General features: G+C 36.7%; 1 protein-coding gene across 10 annotated transcripts in view; it reads left to right on the top strand.

Annotated features, from left to right (window-relative positions):
* PTPRM (protein tyrosine phosphatase receptor type M) overlaps positions 1-25,557 on the top strand; it is a 1,053,679-nt gene that overhangs the window by 883,641 nt on the left and 144,481 nt on the right. For all 10 annotated transcript variants that reach the window (XM_056820784.1, XM_016432809.2, XM_056820785.1 and 7 more), the window contains one exon: positions 6,296-6,383. In XM_056820784.1, coding sequence (XP_056676762.1) covers positions 6,296-6,383 — 88 coding nt within the window. The remainder of the gene's footprint in view (positions 1-6,295; positions 6,384-25,557) is intronic.

The following is a 25,557-nucleotide window of genomic DNA, read 5'->3' as shown; positions in this document are numbered from 1 at the left end:
GATATCATGATTGTGACTCCTGCCTTTTTTTTTAATCTGTTGATGCCTTTTAGAGTTGGCTCCATCCTCTTACTTTTACCATATCTGTGTCTACCTTTCTCATGTATATTTCTTGTAGAAAGCATATGGTAGGGTTTTGGATTCTAATACACTCTCCTATTCACTTGAATTTTCTGGGTGAGTTCATTCCATTCACATTCAGAGTTATGATTACCAGCTGTGTATTTCCCAGCATTTTGATTTTCACTCCTAGTCCTGCCCATTTTTCTTTCACTATTTCCTTCTACACCAGTGTTTTGTTTTTAATCAGTCCCCCTAATTCCCACTCTTATTTTACTTCCCTTTCTACCACCCCTCCCTTCTTTTTCCCCTCTTGTTTTCTTTACAGTCTTTTTAAACTACACCCCACCCTCTCCCTCCCTTTTATTGCTTCCCTCCCCACCTGTCAATTTGTTACACTTCTACTTCCCTATAGGGTGCAAATCAATTCTCTGCACCAATGTATTTAATTGTTCTTCCCTTATTGAGTCAATTTCAATGCACATAAGAATTGAGTATGCCCTATCTCCAACCTCTTTACCCTTCCAGTGTATTGATTCCCGCTCTTGCCATGCACTTCTTTATGACATATAAATCTACCCCATTTTGTTTCTTTTCCCATTTCATTTAGTATTAACCTCTTTTTTAACTCTAGTTGTATATATAATATATATGTGTATACATATGTGTATACATATTTATACATACAGCTCTCACTTGTGGCTCCTAGTAGCTGCTAGCATGAGGCAGTGGCTACACCCCGGGCAATGGCTTCGAAAGTCGGGCTAAACCTTGTGAGAGTAGCCATCGGGTCATCGACCCCTGGTGAACCAAGGCTTTGCTCACCCAGCATGTGAAGACTGCTTTGGCTGAACAGATGGAAGAAACCAATAAGAAGGTTCAACGGCTGAGAGGGCAACACAGCAAAGCACTGTGGAGTGCTTAGGGTGTGTTGGAGCACAAAAGACAACACAGCCATCCAATGCAGCTGAGAAAGTCTCCAGGTGTAATGACTTTTCGTGCCACTGGACCCAGGCTTCCAACGCTGAGAGAGTGGGACTGTCTTTGTGCATCGACTTTTCCACTTAAATCTCCTTCACGCACAAGTATCTTTGTGCACACTTATCTACATCACAGATGAAAGTGCACAAAGACAATCGTCATCCTCGGTTACCGAGAAACTATTACTATATCTGTATACATATTTATGTCTTGGCATTTCATCCTAATACAGTTTGTCACTCTTCCCTCTAAGTATAAATCTTCTCCTTACCCAAGTGATAATAATAATTTTTAAGAGTTATCCATATCCTCTTTTCTTGTAAGGATACATATCATTTTAACTTATTGGGTCCGTTAAGAAAAGTTTGTTTATTGTTTTGTTTTGTTTTTTTCCCCCTTTCTTAATGATTTTGATGATTCTCTTGAGTTCTGTGCTTGGATATCAAATTTTCTGTTCAGGTCTGGTCTTTTCTTTACAAATGCTTAGAAGTCTTCTGTTTTATTAAATGACTATGCTTTCCCCTATAAGAATATAATCAGTTTTGCTGGGTAGTTGATTCTTGGTTGTAGACCTAGTTCCCTTGCTTTCCGGAATATCATATTCCATGCCTTTAAGTCCTTCAGTGTAGATGCAGCCAGATCCTGTATAATTCTGACTGTTGTCCCATGGTATCTAAATGACTTCTTCTTAGGAACTTTTAATATTTTTTCCCTTGGTCTGATAGTTCTTGAATTTGGCTATAACATTGCTAGGTGTTATCAGTTGGGGATTAAGTATAGGAGGTGATCTGTGGATTCTTTCAATTTCCACTTTTCCCTCTTGTTCAGGAATGCCAGAGCAGTTTTCTTGGATAATTTCCTGTAGGATGATGGCCAGGCTTTTTCTTTTGTCATGATCTTCTGGTAGACCAATGATTCTTAAGTTGTCCCTCCTGGAAATGTTTTCTAAATCTTCTGTTTTGTGAATGAGATGTTTCATATTTTCCTCAATTTTTTTCATTCTTTTGATTTTGTTTTATAGTTTCCTGCTACCTTGTGAAGTCGCTTATGTCTAATTGTTTTATTCTGGTTTTTAAAGACTGAATTTCATCCCTGGCTTTTTGGTCATCCTCCTGGTTGGATTTTCTTTGGAGGTCATCTTTCATCTTCTTTACCTCATCTTTCATCTCCTTTGTCTCATTTTCAAGTTGATTAATTTTGGCTTTCAAGACACTATTTTCTCGTTTTAGTTCAAGTGCCTCTGTTTCCAGATGACTTATCTTGCTTTTTACATTCTTTTCCCAATTGTCTTTAGCCTCTCTTAATTTTGTTTTGAATTCTATTTTGAGTTCTTCTAAAGCCTGTGTCCAATTTGCTGGAGTTTCTGTGTTTGTGCTTGATGTTCCTTGATCCTCCTCTGTTACATTTTCTCTTTGTTCATTCCCTGGATAGAAGCTGTTGATTTTCATTTCTTTTTTCTTTTTCTGTTTTTTGCTCATATTTTCCCCCCTTCTTTTCCCCCTGTAGTTACCTGCACTCTTGCTCCTCTTATTGTGTGCTAGATCTGTGGATTTGGGCTTTTCTGTCTGCCTTCACCTTTGGAGCTTAGCAAGGCACTCAGAGCAGTCTGTGGGGGAGGGGTGTTGGAACTTGAACTTCCTGGCCCTCAGAAGACTTGATGAGATTAAGCCCAGCTGAGTTGAATTTGTAGAGCTTCCTGTGCCCTGAGGCCAAAACCTCAGGAAGGGGTGGGGAGTAATATGGAGGGTCTCTACTGTTGAAACTAGGCTATATCCTCTGTGCTTCTCCTTCAGCTGCCTTCCAGCTGCCCTTATTTTGAAGCCCTGAGCCTGGCACAGCTTTTCCCATAAGATACTCCCTCCAGACTTGTGCCCTTGCCTGCCTAGAGATTCCAGCCACTGCTGGAGGCTCAGTACTGTGGGTGCGGGAGGGGTCCTGGGACCTTCCTTTTTCCTTCCCCTTAAACCTGAGTGTTCTTGAATTCAGGCTTTTTGGGAGGCATACCTTTTACATTGACTCCAGTAGGAGGGTTCCTTGGCTCTGTCCTGTTGTTAGATTTGGTTTTCAGTCTCCTAAGAACATTTGATTTTTAATTGATGAGGAAGAGTTTTCAGAGGACTGAACTTTTGCTGCCTCTAGGCTGCATCTTGACTCCCTCCCCCCAAGGCACTTGATTTTAAAATCTCTGAGAATTTAAAAAATGCATCTTTTATTGCAAACCAAGAAGGAATTAAGAACTTATAGAAGCCTCTTGACCACACATTTGTGATAGCATAGGTTTAATTTAGTAGGTTAGTTTTTTACCTTATGATCATATTCTTAGAGATTTTAAAGTTTATATTTGCCCTTCATAATGCAAAATTTAAAGAACTAATGTATAATATGACTCTATGGATTACCCTATTTTAGTGGCATATATTATTGTTGGACTCAGTTTGTTTTTAAAACATGATAAAATTTCATATCCTTCTACCAATACTCTATATAGTCATTAGATCATGGAGACTTGTGGTGCATAATTTAGAGAAGGCAATTTAACTTTGTACAAGGAATTAAATTCATAGTTAGGCTTGCAGTACTTCCTTCCTTACCTTGTGTGTTACAAAAATTAGTGTCTCCTGGCCTCTAGTGTGAAGATGCTTGTGATAATATGCTTGAGAATGTCTAACAGTAACAGAATTAGCAGATTGGATTATTTTACAAAGCACTCATTTCTCAGTATTGCTACCATTTTAACTTGATCACCAATGAACAGGGAAGCAGATGACAGCAGTGATTGTAAATACTCTTCACTTGCTGAGTGCAGGTGCAAAAGATAAAGTTGGAAATGAAGGCTAGTCTCTGGTGCCCCTCAGCCTACCTACTTTCTCTCTATTCAGTCCCCTTCCTCAACTTCCAAAAAAACAAAAAAGGAAGAAAATGAGAATGTTATTCTTTTATGTATTTATAAAAGATTAACTGTAATTCTTCAAACCTTTGTCATTCAGAGACTGTTTTAAGTATTGTAAATGCCATGAGATACATGTATAAGGCACACCCCTTGGTCTAAAATGAGCATTTATTTAGAGAAACCAGTATAGCAAAATGAACTGTCCCCCAAACTGACAGATACGTACTACATATCTGTCTAGGAGGATTGCATGTTATCTTGGAATTTTAAGGGAAATGAAGCTATTCACTGGATGCTAGTTGAAATAGAGAAGATGATTTGAAAACCCTAAGTGAATTGGAAAAGATAGGGATGAAGCAATGCCTCAATCTGGAGAAAATGAGATTGAATGTATTCATGACATTTATGAGGCCGTGTGTTCAACCTGCCATATTTTAATAGTGCTATCCTAGCACCTTTGGGAAAAAATATAGAATGATACTCTCTATCCATCTTTTCAACATTTTTTATTTTTCCTTTCTCTCCTCTCCAGGTTCTTGCCAGGGAAATAGTGATATGTCAGTAAATGAGAGAAGGGTTAAACCAGTTAGTTGAAGCAAGTTCCCAGGGTCATTTCTTAGTGTAACATATGTATATATGATATATATGTAATATATGACCACATTGGTTGGTTGGTAGTAGTCTCTCGGTAACTGAGAATGACGATTGTCTTTGTGTGTTTTTGTGCACAAAGACACTTGTGCATGAAGACCTGCCTTGGGTCACAGAGTGGGGTTTCCAGAGGTCCAGAGATCATTCTTTTTGGCAGAGAACATAAAACCAGATTTGGGCAGCTCTGCATTATCTCTGTGTGTGTGTGTGTGTGTGTGTGTGTGTGTGTATGTGTGTGTGTGTGTGTGTATGTGTGTGTGTGTGTGTGTGTGTGTCTCTCTCTCTCTCTCATTTTCATGATCCTACCCACCCTGAGTTGGAGGGAGGTTTGGTCCTTTTCTTGATCCATCTCTCTCTCTTTTTTTTTTTCAATTACATCTTCAAGCATGAACAGCCTCTTTTGTTATCCTTAGCTGTTTCTTTTCCACCCTTACTCCTTTCTGATATTTAGCCCTCTTGAGACTCTTCTTAGAAAATATGTCTCTTAAATATCCAGATTTGGTGGAACTTCTTTGGTGGCATTTCTTTTTCACAATCCTTCCTTTCCATCATTCGAATTGCTTCTCCTTGGTGGTGTCTTCAGAATTTTGTTCTTAAGGGTTTTTTTGTTTTGTTTTGTTTTGTTTTGTTTTGTACTAACTTTCCTTAATATGACCACATTAGTGACAGATTTTCTGATGGTGTTTTTTTTCTCCATACCTAAAACACTGAAATGAAAGAATTACAAGTTTAGGATAGAAATGGTTACTGTGAAATGAAATAAATAGCTTCAGATGCTGAAATAGGAGGTTTAAAAGGGAAGTTAATTTTCCTGTTTACCATGTGATAAAAGGGCATTTTCATTAGAATTAAACAGGAGAGTTTGCATTTGATTAATAACATGAATATTTTAAACTTTGGCTGCAGTAATGCCTAAATCCTTAAATAAATGGATATCTACTTCACCAAATCTGAAGTAACAGAGAATTCCAGTAGAATTGATTCCAAAAATTTATTATAGAAGTCATGAAACTATAGGCTATTTGGTGCCAATATTCTAAAAATAAATACTCTTCTTATATGGTTTGTCAAAAAATGAACTTTTGTAAATTTATTCTTCTATTCTCTCTCCTAAAAGATGGAGAGAATTATTATGTAAATAATGACTTTAATAAGTTGTCCATTATTTTCTGATTCTATAAGTTGGTCAAATATTTAGACAGATTGCCAAGGAACAAGCAGACCTTTGCTTGGTAAAGTACTTCCATTGTTTTGTGATACAATAGAAAGAGTATTGACTCTGAGTCATATCACTTAGGTTCACATCTCATCTCTAAGAATTATTACCTGGCTGACTGTAAGGAAGTTATTCAACCTCTAGGACTCAGCTTCCCCTTCTATGGAATAAATGTAGTGGACTAGCTGGTCTTTGAAATAAATAGATGTGTGCTGTTATATTCCTACTGGGATGTTTTAGGTAAATTGGGGATTTTACCTCTCAGTGCTTCATTCCTCAAGGCAAAAAAAAGTCAAAGGAAAATGGTGTTCAGAGAAAACTAAATAAAATATTTAAGAAGTAATGTTCTTTATTGATCCTCCAACTAATTCCAGTGAATGTCATAATTTCCTTCTTGACCACTTTTCTACCTTTTTTTTAATCTTCTGGTCTTAAGATTCCAATGTTTATTACAAGAGATTGTAATTCTAGGTATCACTTTCCTCCCTTTCTTACAGAGTTTCTTTGAAGGGCAGTCTGCACCATGGGACTCAGCTAAGAAAGATGAGAACAGAATGAAGAACAGATATGGGAATATCATCGCCTGTAAGTGTTGACAGTATGACTGTGTTTCTGTATAACTTTCTTTTTGGATCTGATAAGATTGACCACTGGCCTCATACAGGAAGACTTTATAGATCAATTACTCCCCTCAATCTAACAGAGAAGCTGATATGTGCAAATACTGAAGAAAGAGGAGGGGGAAATCATTGAAATACCTCTCTAAGTCAATGCATTTTTATCTGTGTGGCTAGTTTACTTTTAGATTTAAGACTTGAATAGTGTTGGTAACAATGAAATGCTAAGAAGGAAAATGCTTTTTAAAAGTAATAAACATAATAGCCCTAATGTTCTCTACCTGCTATATAAAATAAATAAAAATCATGGCTTTGGTATGCCTTTATTCAAGGAACTCAGAGTACTCTGCAAACATTAAGTCATTAATCCCTTTGACATTTGTTTGAGGTAAGCCAGCAGTATCTCTCTTTTAAAGACAGGAAATTGAAACACAAAGGTGAAATTATTTCCCATCATATTTCACAACATAATATCAAGGAAGCTAAGATTTTATCTGAGAAATCCTTAATTCTCATACAGTGGAACTTGGGGCTACTCAAGGTATTTTTAAAACTAGCCAAACCTCATTGGCTCTCTTTTTAAAAAACCCTTACCTTCCATCTTAGAATCAGTGTTATGTATTCATTCCAAGATAGAAGAGCAGTAAGGGCTAGGCAATGGAGGTTAAGTGATTTGCCCAGGATCATACAACTAGGAAGTATCTGAGGCCAGATTTGAATTTAGGACCTCCCTTCTCTAAGCCAAATTCTCAATGTACTAAGCCACCTAGCTGCCCCCTACACCTCATTGATTCTTAATAGGGTAGCTGATATGAACTCAGATAGTAATTGCTGAGTCCTCTCCCAAATCAGTTTCATTGTTTCCTCTCTTTTCCCCATCCTACACTTCTCTCCTGAGTACCACAATCACATTTCCAGTTTCTTGCAGAACATTCCCAGGAGGTCTCACTGATACCTTGAACTTTACATGGCCAAAATAACTTATCATTTTCCCTCAAAACCTGCTGCTCTTCCTGACTTTCTAGCTTCTGTTGATGGCATCACCATTCACCATTCCAAGCTTCTATATTTAAAAACTCAGTTTTGGGAGCAGTTAGGTAGCTCAGTGGGTTGGTCTAAAGAGGAAAGATCCCAGGTTGAAATGTAGCCTCCTGGGGATAGCTAGGTGGCTCAGTGGACTGAGAGATAGGCCTAGAGACAGGAGGTCCTGGGTTCAAATATGACCTCAGACACTTCCTAGCTATGTGACTCTGGGTAAGTCACTTAACCCCCATTGCCTAGTCCCTTATTGCTCTTCTACCTTGGAACCAATACAGAGTATTGATTCTAAGATGGAAGCTGAGGTTTAAAAAAAAAAGGCCCCAGTTATGTCTTCTCTCAGTGCTCTCCTCCCCTTTCCAATATTTCTCCACATTCTTTGGACTTTCCTCTTAAATAGTCTCACCTTTTTCCTCCTTCCATTAGCAATTTCCAGACCCAAGTCTTCATTGTTCCATTATTCCCAATCAAGTTTCTCCTAGCCCCCAATTCCCAACCTTCTCCTAGCTATCAGAACAGATTAATCATCTTCATACCACTGAACAAATTAATCTTCCTTATTCACAGTTCTGATCCTATCATTTCCCTATTTAGAAACCTTAAAAGCTTCCTTATTGTCTGAGAAAAATAGTCCACGTTCCTTAGCTTGGCCTTCTGGACTTTTTGCAATATAGTTCTCACCTACCTTCCTTTCTTCTACCCCATCATTCAGCCAATTAGAACTCTTCCCCAACCACACCTCTGCTCCCTCATCCTTGGCTTGTTGAAACCTAACCCATTCTTCAAAGGCCAGTTAAATTATCCCTCCTTCCCTGAAATATTCCTATATGCCTCCAGCTACATATTTCTTTTTCCTGGCTCTAAAACTGCAGAGAACTCCATGTGTGCTTCTTTCCTATTCTTAGTTTCCTCTATATTATATTTTATTTTGTCCAAACCTGACATTTCTTTAGTTTGAGCAACTCTGAGTAGGAAACAAACTACAAAACAATGCAGATTAGTAAAAATTTTTTATCTTCCAGCTTTAGGATTGCATGGGGACACTTAGAGTCTTATATTTGTATACAGGTTGCATTATGCTTGCTAGCAAATATGTTCCTTGGGAGTAGGAACTGTCTTATTCATCTTTGTATTCTTATTAATCCCTAGAAACCTGGCACAATTTAGGCACTCAATGAATGTCTATTGAATGAATGGATGAAAGATTGTTTAAGTATTACTCTTTCAAGGCCACTATGACAGTGTCTATTCCTTATTTCTATTAATGGCAACACTCACAAATAACTCAAAAGTAATATCCTATTAGTGACCTAGCAGAACTAATGCAGACCCAGTCTAAAGGCACCAAAGCAGAACTCAAGGCTAAGTTTAGGTAGTGGGAAAATCTAACTTTTTATGGCTATGTGATGACCTTAAATTCCTCAAGCACTAACATCCTGCGATTTTGATTTCCACACAAAAAGTTTCATGTTATACTTATTGAATGTGGCACAATGGAAAAATTGCATTTACTGGTGATAATTTTCTAAGTATGAAAATATAGGCTTTATAGTTTATCTTATAATGATAATGAAATCTTTAAAAAGTGAAGTCTCCCAAATAATCCACTGTTTTCCCCATTGCTAAAAACTAACTGACTTTTCTAAGAAAATTGTTTTATAGATTGTTATCAGAAGGTCTTACAGAGAAGTTATTCCCCTGTAGGGATTTTGGTTTGACTTGAATCCATTTATGTGATACTGCATTTTGGAGGATCTTAGCAGGATGGTATGAGAGGTCTCTTTGAGTAGTAGATCTTATGTGAAAGGCAGAGGGATAGAGTATCCTTCAAATCACTTCTGTGGCTAAAGACCATCTGTCTTTTTTTAACCCTTACCTTGCAACTTAGAATCAATACTAAATATTGGTTCTAAGGCAGGAGAATGGTAAGAGCTAGGCAATTGGAGTTTGGGGACTTACCCAGAGTCACATAGCTAGGAAGTGTCTGAGGCCAGATTTGAAGATATGACCTCCTGTCCCTAGGTATGGTTTTCTATCACTGAGTCACGGAACTGTCCCTAAGACTCTCTATTTTTCAAAGACCTTAATAAGCTTTTCTAAATTCCCCAGGAAGCTGTTGAAGTTCTTGTACAGTTATGAGATGAGTTTAGATTCCACCATGTGACTGAGGGGCCATAGAGCCCATTAAAGGCTTGAGAATTCTTTGGAGCAAAGGAGCTGAGATTACCCAAAGTCCTTTCCCTTAAAAGAGAAGGAATTATGTCCATATTTTAGGAAGACCCCAACAAAATGATTTAAAGAATTAGATAAATGGTGTGTCCTTGAATAATGCTATTAAGGCTGACCTTTCATTAAATATATGAAGCAGGGGTCAACATGGTATGATTTGAGTGTTAGCCAAAGACCCAGCTAACCAAAAATATCAGGTGTATTTTATTCCTCCATAAGACCTATCTCAGTGGCTGGCAAATAACAGGGTGTCATCATGAATAGTTATGAATGTGTAACTGCCTAACCTACCACCTCATGATTCTAGATGATTCTAGATTCTAACTTTTCACCAATTTGGGGAAAAATTATTGCCTTGGAAAATTAGATCATAGGCTTTGATGTAAGTGTATGTATCAGTGAAATGTTCTCACTTGACACTTCTTGAAATATAGCTCCCCAAACAATTCTCATCTACCCCTTTCATCTAGTTAGCAAAAACAGAAAAAAGGAAAAATCCTTACATCTAGAAAGGCATATGTGCCCTATTAAGAATGCTGAAACTGACTCCTCTACAATGATGGGATCATTTTCTCTGAACAACTTCCCAGTAAACAAAATAAACAAAAGATTCCCTAGTATTCCACTGCATTAGGTGTCTTTTGGCCACCAAGAAGAGAATAAAGAGTGTACCTGTGCATTTCTGCATATACATTTACACATATATATAATTGTTTTTTCACAAAGGACAAGGAGGGATTAACCAGGGATTGAGGTGTTGTCAAGATCATGGCCTTGAAATCAATTATACTTATTAACACATATTTATGCAACATTCTCTTTGTGTCCAATGCTCTGCTTAGCTTTTTGAGGAGATACAAAACAGTTTTATCATACAGTATTTGTTTACAATGATATTAAGAATAGACCAACAGGGGCAGCTCAGTGGTTCTGTAGATAGAAAGACAGGCCTGGAGATGGGGAAGTCCTGGGATCAAATGTGACTTTGGACACATTCTAGTTGTATGACCTTCAGCAAGTCACTTAGCCCCAGTTGCCTAGCATGTGCCACTCTTCTGTTCAGAGCTGATATTTAGTATCAATTCTAAGATGGAAGGTAAGAATTTTGTTTTTGTTTTTGTTTTTTAAATAGGCTAATTAGTTATTAGCCTATTTAAAATACTTAATTATTAGCCTATTTAAAATACTTAAAATACTTTAAAATACTTAAAAGAAGACAGCATCCTCTATTGTAGCAAGGTTCTAGAGTTGATAGAGTTCTAGAACTAGAGGCAAGAAGCCCTGAGTTCAAATCTAACCTTAGATAAGTATTAGCTATGTGAAATTGTACAAGTCACTTAACTGGTGTCAACCTCAGTTTTCTCATCTATAAAGTATAAATAATGACAACACATACCTCACAGAGCTGTTGTGAGGATCAAATGAGTTAGAGCTTGTAGAAAATGCTTAGCACAATGCCTGGCTCATAGTAAGTAATATAAAAAAGCTTATTCCCATTTCTTTTTCCTATTTTTAAGCACAGTATTATATATCTTATGGATCCAAGTTTCATTGAAGATCTGAGGAAAAAAAGATCAGGGAGGACTGGTATAATAAAGAAAAGGTCATGAACAAGGTGGAATTAGAACTCAGTTTAAATTTTTTCACAGCCTTTATTAACTTTTTTCTATGATAGTCTACTTTTGCATGGCAAAAATGAGTCATTAAAATGTAGAATCATTTTACTATCATGTATGGAGATTCAGGAGAAGCTGCTGATGGCTACACTACAGTAGAGCAGGCATTTTAAGTACCTATTTATTATGTGTATAGTGTGACACTATAAGAGACACAGAGAATATCTATTACAATATCCCTGCTTTCATGGAGCTTGTACTCCAACAAAAAGATAAGATACCAATATAACTAACTCTGTTATTAATAAGATAATATTTTTGGTACATGAGAGAAAAACAAAACAAAATGGTAGGTAAATTTTTAGAGGGAAAATCAGGATCTGGTAGGAATTCAAAAAGTATCCTGAGATGAATGAACGAATGAGTGAAATAGCATTTATTAAATTCTTTTATATATTAGTCACTACACTAAGCATTATGGATACAAATACATTCAGACAGCCACTGACCTCAAAGAATTTATATTCTAAAAAAAAAAAGAGAAAACCCATATGGAAAAGTTGAGGTTAGGGAAGACCCAAGTAATAGAGAGTGTGTGGGAGATATTTTGATAATCAATGACAGTACTAATGTGAGCATTTGTCCCAGAGTTAGAAACAGAAGAGACTGGGGGAGGAGAAACAAAGATGGCAGGAGTGGAATGGTGGGAAGATGTCAATGAAGCAAGTTCAAATGACTAGAGATAGCTGAATTGAGCATTAGATTACAAGTTCCTAGAGAACAGAAAGTGTTTTTTCCCCACTTCCTTTGTACCCCAGTGCTTATCATAATGCATTCTAATTAGTAAGTGATTAATAAATGCTAGTTGACTGACTGGCCAAACAAAATGTGGGTAGGCATTCAACAATCAAAGAGGGAAGGGAATGCTTCCTAGTCATAAGGAATACCACAAACAAAGACCCTGAGGCATGAAGGTCAAGGGCATCTTTGAAGACTAGAGAATAGTCCAGTGTGGCTGAAGCAAAAAGATTGTGGAAGGAAATAATATAAAAGTTTGCAAAAGCAAAGTAGCATTGAATTGCAAAAGGCCTTTAATTCAAAAAAGCATAACCTTTTGGGAGCCCATAAAGATTTCTGATTAAAGAAATTATATGACCAGACCTATGTTACAAGGAAGATTATTCTGGTGTAAAGAACAAATTGAAGAGATAAGAAAGCAAATATGGGGAGACCTGTAAGGATCCTGCTACAATGATATAGGCAGGTTTTTACCTCTTCTAGGGCTTATACTAGAATCATAGGAGTAGGAGTAGAGAGGAGGGGACAGATGTGACAGATGTTGCAAAGGTGGGAATGTTAAGAGCTGGTAACTGTTGTTCATAACAAATGAGGGAAAGAAGCCAAAAATAACCCCATGATGATGAACCCAGTAATCTAGGTGAATGGTGGCACCACAGACAGACATAGTGAAATCAGGACAAGTAGCAACTTGAAGGGAAAAAATAATCTGTGTTTTAGTTTGAGTTGTCACCAGACAAGTCATTGAAGGCAGCTAGAATTATAGACCTAGAGGTCAGAAGAACCACAGATTTCCTTATGTAGACTGAGAAGTAATCTTACAGAGACAAAAATGAGAGTTAGTGAGATTTTTCAAAGGAGAGAATTAGAAAGTACCTTCTGAAAATTCCTCTGACTGTCCTTTTTTTAAAATTTAAATTAATTAATTTGGCACAGTAACATACACATGTAACTCCCTCCCTCCTTTCCCTCTCCCCATTAGAGAAGGCATCATGTTTCATCAGCCCTAGGAGGCAGGATTCTGTATTCACTACTGGTTATGCACTTTAAATAAACCATATGCCAAATACTTAGTATAAAACATTAATGTATGAAATACCTTAATTACATTGTTCATATTCAACATGATAAGTACAAATCAGGAGCTAGGAGTCAGGAAACCTAGGCTCAAGTGTCAACTTTATCACTAACTTACTCTTTGTGGACACTGAAAGGTTGGACTAGGTCAGGTATTTTAACCTCTGGATCTGGAAATTTATCGTTTATATATATATATATATATATACATATATATATATATATATGTATATATATATATATATACATATATATTTATTTAAATATAATCTTCTTTGTAATGCTATGGAATTTGTTCATTTAAAATATTATTCTGAAAGGATGTTCATGGGCTTCATTAGACTTGGCCAAGGAGTCTATGACACAAAAAATATTAAGCTTAAGGGATTTCTAAAGTTCCTTTGAGATCCCATGGTCAGTGCTTCTACTTATATCACAGCCACTCTCAATTCACTTATACCTGAATAAGAATTCCCTTTATCCCCTAACATCAACCCAGCCTTGGCTTGAAGATTTCCTATGTCTCTTGGCGCCTCTGGCTTTTGAGTGCTAACCTCAAGGGTAGAGAGGAGGAAACCTTGACTTTGTAAGGTTATGATAGCACCAGCTACAATTTTAAATTCTTTGCAGCAGGTGCCTTTTCAACCATCTCACTGAAAGTAACATAGTTTTTTTTTTTCTAATTAGATTGTTTAATTCAGTCAGTGATAAGGAACCTACTATCTGCAAAGACCTTTAAGCCATTCCACTTTTGTTCTGCTATTGCTATTAAGGAGTTCTTTCATTAAGTTTGCATATTAAGAAATTTCTTCCAATTCTCCTCAACTGTAATTTCCACCTACTGCTCTTAGCTCTGCCCTCTGAAGCCAGATAGACTGGCCAAGCCCATATGATAGCCCTTCAAGTACTGTATTTAAAGACTTTTGTCATGTACACCCTATGTGTAGCCTCTCCTTTAGGTAACACAACCTTAGTGCCTCCAGCCAGTCTTAATAAGGTGTGATCCCCAGTCCTCTGACCATCCTGGTTAATGTCCTCTAAGTATACTGCAGGGCCAGGCATATAGTAGCACTTAATAAATACTTGCTAAATGATTGATTTGCCAGTTCTCTTCCTAAAATAGGGTGCCTCTACATGAACACAGTATTCTTTTCTTTTGCTTATTTACCCCTTTAGATGAATGGTCTGTATAGGGTGTTTTGAATTCCACAGATACAGTAACTATAGCAAAACATAAATGGCTTTTATGGTAGAGTGACTTGTTCATGGACCAAAAAGGCATTGAAATCCTTAGGCAAAATTATACTTTTATACACTCTCTCCACACATGTATTGAAGGAAGTGTATTACAATCAAAGCCCTTCTCATTGGTGTGAAGGTCAGTTTGAAATAGTGAGAAGTTTAAGTCACAGAACATTCTACAGTAGTAAGAGTGAACAAGAGTAGAAGGAGAGGAGAGCCTAGCTTTGTATTTTATAGATTCTTCTAGACACTTATTTTATAATTTTATAATTAATTAATTAAATTTAAAATTTTTAATTAAAATTCTTTTTAATGAGCACATTTTCTTTTTCAGTGCAAATTTTGCATAAGAATTGGTTTTAAGAAGGCTTGAAAAAATTTTTGACCTTTGCTCTTGAGCCTATGGTAGCAACTACTCAGCCTTGCTAAATCTATTCTTTAAAAAAAAAAAGACTCATTTACTTTAAAAAATAAAAAAGCCTTACATTCTAGCTTAGAATTAATACTATCTATTGGTTCCAAGTCAGGGAAATGGTAAGAGCTAAGCAACAGGAGTTAAATGACTTATTCAGGTTCACCTAGCAAGAAACTGTCTGAGGTCACAATTTTACGCTGATCCTCCAAATCCAGGCCTGACCCTCAATCAACTGAGCCATCTAGCTGCCCCCATAAGATGTACATTCCTTTTAAAGGAATCTGATTTGTTTGCTTTTAAAACCTTTTGTGCCCACAGCTAGGGCAAAGCTAAATGCAGTTGTCTATTGTCCTAGTTAGTAGAGTGCAAACTAATGAGGTTTACCCATCTTGTCATAAGTGGAGAATCTTAGAGCTAGAAAAAAATCTTGGATGTACCATCCAGTGAATTACCATTACTTTCAGAAGAGCTTTCTAATGGGTTAGGGAAAGGGTGGTGGAATGGGCAGATCATCCACTATAGCTTTATAGAAAGTACTATTTCACTTGGATCCCATTTTAAAGTAATGGCTTTTTCTCAGTAGCTATGTAGAAACACCCACATGGTCTGAGAGATACAAGAGGTTGCATCTAAAGTGGTCAGATGAGGCAGAAAGGAGTAAATAAGCAGTATGTATAAGCTGACAAGAAATATCAAAAGATACGGAGAGTGCCAGACCTGGAGTCAGGAGGACCTGGGGACAATTCTGGCCTCAGACACTTCCTACCTAGCCATGTGACCTAGAGTAAGTCACTTAACCTCAATTGCCTAGCCCTTACCACTCTATCTAAGATGGAAAGAAAGGATTTAAGATAAAGAATTAGCAGAAAATCAGTTAAAGGAAGGAAGAAGAATCCAGAACCTGGTGCTTGGTAAGCAGGGATCAGGATAGAGGATTCATATAAACAGTTGGCAAGTGTAGGCAGCAAAAGTGAGCCCAGCCTTCTCAGGCCAGGTTTCCTTATGAATCAGGCAATGGGTAGAGTTCTGGACTTTCAGTTAGGAAGACCCAAATTCAAATCCTGTCAATCTGGGCAATGTCCTTAACCTCTCTTGGCTTTAGTTTCTTCATTCAGAAAATAAGAGTAAGAATAGCACCTCTCTTAGGATTGTAGTAAAGAGCAAATCAGATAACATATTCAAAATGTTTTGCAGATGTTAAAATGTTATGTAAAGTCTAGCTATTTTAGTGGAGTAGGGCTAGATTTTAAAGGGCAAAGCAGGAATGACCCTAAGAGGCATGATATGCCCGCATACCTGGCTAATGGTTATATTGGATCCTGCCATTTGAAAACAAATGGAAATGCAACTGTTACAGCCATCCTTGGCAAGAATATAGTCCCTATGGGGAAAATAAGAAAAACCCATTAGGAAGAGAAATCAATTGTAATTAAAATTAATTTTGACCCCTCTTTTAGAGAGCAAATGTTACTTAGATCACCAGGATTCCAATTTGCTTTAAATGTATCATCAATATTTATCAGAGAAAGAATTGGTTGGAAGTGAAATCTCAATTACTATCCCATTTGTGCTTTTTTAATAATAATAACATTTCTACAAGTTAAAATTATAAGACTATTATATATTTTAATATAAAGGTATTAGTGTATTTTTTATTTGATGGTACTTAGGACTTTAAAAAGATATTATATTTAAGGAATTCAAATTATAGGCATAAGACTTTGCCTTCTAGACTTCCTTTACTCCCTTTAACGTTTTAGAAATAAGCAATGAAGAGCTTATTGCCTGGTCTTTTTAATTTCTCATATAACTTCTCCAAAGATATCATACCATTCAGTAAAAAAATTTTTCTAACAAAAAGGGAACCAGGCACCAAGACATAATAGACTTGCCTTACTCCTTACCAATGGAGTTTATCTGAGTGGCAGCGCAGTATATTATGCATCATATTACTTGGTGGGGTGAATGTAACTGAATATATATATGCTCCATTCACTATGGAAGTGTTAATTTCAAATATATTACCCACCTTAGCTGTAACACACTGCACAGATGGTAAGCACTGCAGAGTCAGCCTATGTGGGTCTGTACCTTGCCATTAGTATAAATATTTCTTTGTTGGCTTCACATTTAATTTCCAAAATGACTTTTAAAATAATTAAATGATTCTTCCAAGAGAAGGAAGGTTTGTATTGGTATAAGTCTCTTAGTGCTTACCACATTCACACAGAATGAGGTAGCACATATTGGTCCCACTAGAAAAATTGTAATGGCTTTTAAAAATGATAATAGTAATGGCCATATTTAGCATTGATCCTGTGGTTTAATTCTGAAAGTGCTTTACAAGAATTAAGTTAAGAAACTGATTTGTTTTTTTAATTTAGCATCAAAATATTAAAAAAAAAAAGCAGAAATAAATCCAGCAAAAACCATAATCTGTAGTTTTTTGATCTTCCAAATGGCAGCCTTAATTCAAGGTGAGTTAGGTTTCAGGAAAATAAAAGAATGAACCTCCATAGATTTATCCTTATGGACTCCACATATTTATTATAATAGCTCACTTATATAAATCTTATTTTAAAAGAGAAGATTTGAAGGTCTACAGATTCTCATTCCCTGGGTCACTGCTATTTAAATAATATTTCATAGCAGGAGCTGTAGTTTCAGGGACAGGTTTTCTGTTTGAATTTTCATGCTTTCCTCTATATCATTGATTCTCAAACTGTGGCCCATGCATCCCTGGGTATCCCCAAGACCTTTTATCACCTATTGCCTGGTCTCTTGTAGAACCCTCCTAATGGGCCTCCTTTTTCCAGTCTTTCTCCTCACTAATCCATCTTTCACATAGTTAACAAAGTTCTAAAATCTTCCATATATCTTCCATACTATGCCAGCAAAGCCACTTCACCTCTTTCCAATTTGCAAGTTTGCATGTAGACCCTTTCTGTTACTCCTGATACAGATTTTAGTTACCTTAAACCCTGCTGGTGAGCAGAAATAAGCCTGACATGTAATTTGCTTAAAATATATAAATATAGGATAAAAGAGATTCTGCTACTTATTGCAGAATAGGAATTCTCAGAATTTTTTGTGTCAGACCCCTTTCTCAACCTGGTAATGCCTATGGGCCCTTTCTCAAAATAATGTTTTAAAATAATTGAAGGAAATGCAAAAGTTCAGTTAGATGTTAGTGAAAATAAAGATGTAACTTTTTACCAAAACTTTTTATCAAAAGTCATACCCTACTCCCGAAATTCATCCCTCACACCCAGTTAACCCTATAATTAGAGAGACACAGAGAGAGAGAGAGAGAGAGAGACAGACAGACAGACAGACAGACAGACAGACAGACAGAAAGAAAGAAAGAAAGGAAGGGCTTGAATGAGAGAAACTGATCTGGAGTGTTAAAGCTCATTTATAACATAACCTGGACAAAGCGTAAAAGCAGTATAAAACATATAAACTGGTATAAAAATTTGAGATTCAGCCCTTTCATTGCTGAATTGGTAAAAACAGCAAGATATAAATGGATTAAACTATAACCATTCTAACTTTGACTTTCTACAACCTTGGCTGTGACCTATTTTCTTCTTGCCTTGTCTTTGGAAAACAAACCATGGCCCTGAAAGGTAGTGAATTGTTGGGAAAGAGAAAACCCATACCCCTGAGAGGGGCGACAGGCTAAGGAAGTTCTACCCATAAGAGGAAAGCAAATTTTACTTGTTCACTCAATATATTTGCTGACTTAGTGAGTGACTAACAGCTCAGCTTGCCTGGCCTCCCATCACCACCTGTTGCCTACAAAAAGAAAGCATACAGAGTATTGGGTAATGTAGTTGAGGGTAGAATCATTTTGTAATTGTATATACCTAAAAGTGTTTCTAGATAGAAGGAGCCAGTAAAGATAAAGAGATCTTTTCCCCTCCATTTCTTCCATTGTCTTTAATGTAGAACTTGATTTCTGCATAATCTTTATGGTCCAGAAATTTTTCTTAAACCCTCAAGATCATGCCTATCAGAATATAAAAGCCAAACAATTATTGAGCACCTACTGTTTGCTAAGCCCTTTCATAAGCCCTCAGAATAATAGTTTGGATAAAACATGATTCATGACCTGTGTACAACATTGAAAAATTCATATTTGATTATAGTTCTAGAGCTAGAAAGGGCTTTAGTCCAACTCCCTCATTTTGCAGATGAGAAAACTGAGGTCCAAAAGAGTTTCAAGTGACACATGTAGTTAGTAGTTAGTAGAAAATTAGACATTCAAACCCAAGTCCTTTGACTTTAAGCCCTTTCTACTATAGTGTATTGATTTTATTTTTTTAATAAAGAAACTAAAAAATAAATTAAAATGAGAAAAGGCATATCTTAAACAGATGTGAACCTGGAAATGGAAGCACAATGCTCTTTTTTAAAAAAACCATTATCTTCCATCTTAGAACTAATACTGTATATTGGTTCCAAGGCATAAAAGCAGTAAGGGCTAAGCAATGGGAGTTAAGTGACTTGCCCAGGGTCACCCAGTTAGGAAGTGTCTGAGGCCAGATTTGAACTGTCTTTCAATTCATTAAGCCATCTAACTGCCCCCTATATCCTCTTTTAAATTAAATTTTTCAAAAATTGGTAAATAGAAGGCAATGCAGTCATATAGAAAGTTAGACAAAGGTGTTATGGGCATGGAAGGATACCCTTGGGGTTCTGGAAGGATACCTTTTGCAAACATGCAATGACTCCAAAACTTAGCTTAAAAACAAAAAGAGATTTATTAATTTAGAGAGTAATGTTGAGAGTGACCAGGAGAATAGCAAGGTGGAACAGCAAGATGGGGAGCAGTTACCTAGGAGGACAGCATGAAAGGAAAGGCTGTTCCTCCATGGGGACAGCATGGATGGAGAGGCTGTCCCCCAGACTACATCAGTTCTGGGGTTTATATACTCTTTAGATGCTAGGTCCTGATGTGGACAAGACCAGAGTGAGTGTTAGTCCCTCAGGCATTTGGTGGGGTGGGGTGGTCATCTAACTGGGGTCTGCCTGGAGGCATAAAGATTCATTTCTTTGCCCACCTTAAATCTAGAGGACAAAAGAGGATAAACATCTCAGGACCCTGGGTGGGGTCATTGGGTGTTTCTAGGTTAAGAGTCACAAGGATGCAAGGGCAATGGAATTTTCCCTGATAATAATTCCCTTGGTTTCTGGGGGTACAGTGCCCCATGTTTAAAGGGAGTAAGATATAGGTTAGACAAAGGGAGCTAGATATAGGTAAGTCAGGAATGAAGAGAAAATGTAAATCCCATTCTGTATTCCATCCTTCAGATACACTGTTATTTCTCTTTCCATCCTTCTTAAGCCCTTCCAAGAATTTGATTTGTCCTCCCAGTAGTGTCCCAGACCTTGGACTAGGGGCATTTAGAAAACATTTTCTATTATGAAATTTAAAAAAAGTATGCACATTTGAAAATTTCTTCCTCTACTTAGCCCAGAGCACTAGCTAGTACATCTCTGACCTTGAAAATACCAGGGAAAATCAGTTACATTTTCTTTCACAGATGGTACTACACATCACAAGACCTGCTAGTTTAGTTTACATCAACATTAAGCTTATTCCTGCCACAACCAATTCTACCAATGTCAAGAAATTAAATTTGGAACAAACTCATACTTCCTGCCAGAAACAGTCAGTCAAGGCTCGATTATCCAGGGCACATCTTGCTTTCACCTCCAGGAAACCCTTCTAAGTCAAAGCTTCATTACCTCCTGTCCTCCCAGGGAAAATATGAATCAGACAGAGTACTAGCTTAGAGGAGACATCTCTCTTTAGATCCAATGAAGGAAAGAAAATTTACACCTTATTTTTTATGGGCAGTAGTTTTTTATTATCTTTAGCCAGAAGAACAAAGTTATCACACTTTTATCTTTTCAAACTGTAGAAGGGAACCTAATGAACTTTAAAATGGCCAGTTTTTTTAAAAGCTAAGTTAATGCTGCATGTACACAAAGAATAACCACCCAAATAAACTTCATTAAAACATCTGCATAGTAAATACACTCAAAAGAACTCAAATTTCTCTCAAATTCCTTTTCTTGCCAATGAGGACAAATTCTATCTCTGAAAAACTTTGTCAAAGTCAGAAGAAAGGAATAGATGACCCCAAGGTAAGGATGAGATGGTTACTTTGATACAGTTATTCACAGAACAAACATTTGTCAAGAGCTCACTAGGCATAAGGCACTACTTACTGTGAGAGATCTGATAGGTAAGAAACATGCCTACCTGCAGGCATCTTATACCTCAGAGAAGAGAGATGAGATCTAGGCACAAATAAAGATAGTGCAAAGCATTATTTCCCAAGTGATAGTTAAGTTTAGAGAAGAATAGCAACACTTAAGCTGGACCTTTGAAGGTAACTAAGCTTGCATCAGGCACAGGCAAGGCAAGAAGGACACTCCATTTGAAAAGAATAAATCAGAACTAGGTGAGCTTGCAATGTGTAGCTTTGGGGATTTACTAAATTAATTCCTAGACAACTGTTCCAACTGTCTTTCAAAAGTAAGTGAGAGCTGGAATCCAGAAGCAATTGAAATTATTTTATTATATACTATGAATTTCATAGTGGTTTACACAATGAGTAAGAAAGCATTTATTGAGCATCTACTATAGTCAAGGCACTGGAAATTCAAAGATAAAAGTTAGATATTCCCTGATCTCATGAAATTTGTACCCAACAGTATCACATCACTAGACATCTTGATGGGTGAGGGGAGGACAGAAGGAAGGGACAGGGTTGGAGCTCGAAATTTAAGAACAAATGTTAAATAAATAAAACAGTTTTTTTCAAAATACCCTTCTGTCTCCAAACATTGTTATAAATGAGTAAGAAGTTATTCGTTCATGCATTCATTTTGCTAATACTATACATGACTTATTCATATGTACTACACACTATGATGGACATACAGAGAAATAATAGATACAGTCCCTGCTTTCAAAAATTTTACATAGTGTAATATATTTTAATTAAAAAGAAAACAGATAGTAGACAAAGTCAAGCCCCTGCCTTCAAGGACTTTTACAATCTAGTTAAATATATTTTAATTAAAAAGAAAACATAGAACATAAAGTCATTTTTTTAAATGACTTGGTCTGTCTAAGAAATAAAGTTATAAGTGGATGTTATGGGTTTATCTGTCTTAAATCGAGTGAAGAACAACTAAGAACATAGGCATTACAGCAGATTTGGGGGCAGGGTGCTGATTTTACTGTGGGAGATGATGGAGAAACTCCTATCTCAAAGTCCTTGTTTATGGGAAATGAGAGTTCAGACTTGACAGAGATTGAAGTCTTTAAGGAGGCTGTTATGGAACAACTTGAGAAACTCGAGTGCAGTAAATCACCAAGAATGAATGGCATTCATCCTAAGGTTCTGAGAGAAATAAAGTGTGAAAGAGTGGAGATTCTGACAAAGGTTTGCAATATATCCTTAAGACAGCAGCTGCTTCCCAAGACTGGAAAGTCACTGATGTGGTACCTGCCTTTTAAAAAGATGCATGCCTAAATTGGTAAACCTTCACTCCCTCTCAAGAAGATGGCTATAAAGGTCTGATACTCAATAGCATTGCCATTCAGTTCTTTTGTAACACCTTTCATTCAGGAAGCTCAAAGGACTCCACCCAGTGAAAGGAATGTGTGAACAAAGGCTTGTATCATCTTTGTTAGGCACAAAAAATGTCCCTTGGAAGAAAACAATTTTTTTAGAAATATATACTAATCTCCCTTCTCCTAAAAGGATGATTAAGTCAGCACGAAAAATTGAATAAATGAAAATAATCATTTAGCATTCACTGCAAAGGCAATCTGTGTCCTCAATGGGTATATTTTAATTTTGATGACTCGTTTTTGTTTTTTTGTTTTCAGTCATGTCCAACTCTTTGTGACTCTATTTGGGGTTTTCTTGGTAGAAGTACTAGAGTGGTTTGCCATTTCCTTTTCCAAGTCATTTTAAAAAGGAGAAAATTGAGGCAAACAAGGTTAAGTTGATTGCCCAGAGTCAAACATCTAGAAAGTATCTGAGTCCACATTTGAACTCATCTTACTGACTGCAGGCCCAGTGCTCTATCCACTGTGCCTTGATAGCTATGTTTTATATTGTAATAGAGTGAGACAAAACAAGAGGGAGGCGCACTTTGATCTGTAATGTGTTGACATGGAATCTAGAAACCCCCAAAGCTTCAGGTTTGACCTTGTCACATGAGAGTTCCTTCCAGAGGGGAAAGTCCAACTTCACTAGTCTCAGACTGAGAATGTGGGGATGGCTAATGGTGCAGAAGATAGCCCATCAGTCTCATAAACCAAAGGTCCTGAGTTGGATCCTTGAAAGGGGGATGGGGTACAATGGGAGAAGCTTCTAAAGCAAAAAGCAAAAAGCTTCTAAAGCAAAAAGAGGCACTAGATGGGATTAGCCATCTCCACTCAAAACTCCTTTAAAGTCTATTGTTAGTCTGAGACCAGTGAAGTTGGACTTTCCCTCAGGGAGGAACTCTCAGGTGACAGGGTCAAACCTGAGGCTTTCACCTTTAAGCTAAGTAAATTGGGGATCATTAAATCTTTCTAGACTACAAGTTTGGAGGCTTCTAGATTCCATGTAGCCAAAAGTTACCAAGATGGGGGCACACAGGGTCAAGGTGGCTACTAAGATTATTGAAAAGACAACCAAGGAGAAGGGAGAGAAATAAAGCATTAGTGGGACCTAAAATAGTGGGCCAGGTGAAGCAGACTCCAATTATAAAGCAAAAGTTCAAGAGACAAATAGATTAAAGCCTTTACTTTGTGATTCCTTGTCCATAAAGCAAGATGGCTGGAGTATATTTTAGACATAATGCTATCACAAACAATGGGTGTTAAAAAATATTGCTATATGGTGAGATCCCCACTCTTCAAATGCTATTGGTTTCTTCAATTCAGACATTATCCTAAAAGTAAATAAAGGCTTTTAGATGTAAATCAAGGCCTTGGCTAAGCACTATCCAGTGAGCACTGCAGAATAGGAAGCCATAGAAAGTGGGAACTGCTACATTTTTTACTACTTACCCTGTTATTCTGGGGAACTGTAGCTCTTTACTGCCATTCATAGCTGAATGTAATTCTTTTCTCTAATTTAAAGGTTGCAGCCCTGGGGAGAACATTTAGAAAAAAAATAATTTGACCTATAGTTATGCTTCACATTGATTTCCTATCATATTATTCCTTGATTAGAGATTCTTAAGAGACCATTAATAAATGAAACTCTTTAAATTTTAAAATGTAAGATCCTTGAGAGTAAGAATTGTTTCATTTTTGGCATCTGTATATCTAAGGCAGTGGCTGGTAGATAGTAGGTGCTTAATAGTTTATTGATTAACTTTATAAATCTGGTTTTTAAAATTAGGGAGCCTTGCCATAAACACATTTTCCAGTAGTTAAAGTGAATTTAAACTTATTTACCCAATGTAACCTAGATAGAAAAAGAGACAAGCTTGAAAAGATATCAAATTACCCTATTTGTGCTTTCCTTTTTGCTAGTTTTAAGAATAGTTGTAGAATCAAAATGTATTACAGTTAGGAGGAACCTTCAAGATCATTTACACTAACTCACTCTTTTTAGAAATTAGGAAATTAAGAGCTAGAAGAAAGAATTTTATCTGAAGTGACATTTTTCTAGTATTGCTGGAAATGTAGTTTTCAAAATAAAGGTATGAAACCCTTTCATCAAGAACAAAGTGTCAATTTTAGAATTTCGTATGGGTTAATAATATTCTTGCCCAAGTCATAAGTCCAAGTAATTATGGCCAGAGTACATTAAAATATCAGATGAATACTAAATCACATAGAATACCTATAGTTTGTGAAAAATAATGCAATTGATTTTACAGTGCCATAGAATCAGTAAAAGTATCATGGAATTAGCAGAGGTTTCAGAAGCCATATAGTCTAATCCAGACCCCCCCAACAATCCCTACTATAAATTACCTGAAATTTATAGTCCAGTTTCTGCTTGATGATCTCCAGTTAAGGAAAACCTGCAACCTCCTAAGGCAGCCCATTTCATTAGGAACAGCTCTATTTATCAGGGAGTTTTTACTGACATTAAACCTAAATTTTCCTCTTTGCAATTTTAAATGATTTTCCTTTTTTTTTTTTTTGTTCTTTGAAACCAAACAGCTAGATAGTCAGGAAGACTTGAATTCAAACCTGACCTTGGAGACTTATGAGCTGTGGGACCCAGCAAGTCATTTCACTTCTATCTGCCTCAGTTTGTTTATTCCATTCCAGAAAGAACAAGTCTAATCTCCTCCCTTGTTAGGATAGCCTTTCAGATAAGAATTATCCCCCAGACTTCTCTTCTGTATGCTAAAAATCTCTAGTTCTTTCTGCAAGTCCTCATATGGCAGAAATTCACACATTTTTGTTTTCTTTTTTTACCCACCATTTTGCCCACCTATGGATCTTTTCCAGATTCTTAAATTGTCACTCCAGAATGAACAGAGTACTCTAGTGGTAGTCTGATGAAGGCAGAGTACAGTAAGACATCTAACTACCTCCTTTCCCTACATCTTTTGTAATGTAACACACAAGATCTCTTTAGTAGTTTGGGGCTTTTTGTTTTGGTTTGGTTTGGTTTTGCTACTTTCCCCAGTGCTTACTTATTGTATGTGTAGTCTACTATATCTATTTTTAAGGCATCCTGCTG

The sequence above is a fragment of the Monodelphis domestica genome, chromosome 3, assembly GCF_027887165.1.
Source record: "Monodelphis domestica isolate mMonDom1 chromosome 3, mMonDom1.pri, whole genome shotgun sequence".
NCBI classification, from domain to species: Eukaryota; Metazoa; Chordata; class Mammalia; order Didelphimorphia; family Didelphidae; genus Monodelphis; species Monodelphis domestica.
The sequence above is the reverse complement of the archived record's forward strand: the minus strand, read 5'-3'. Positions and strand labels throughout refer to the sequence as shown.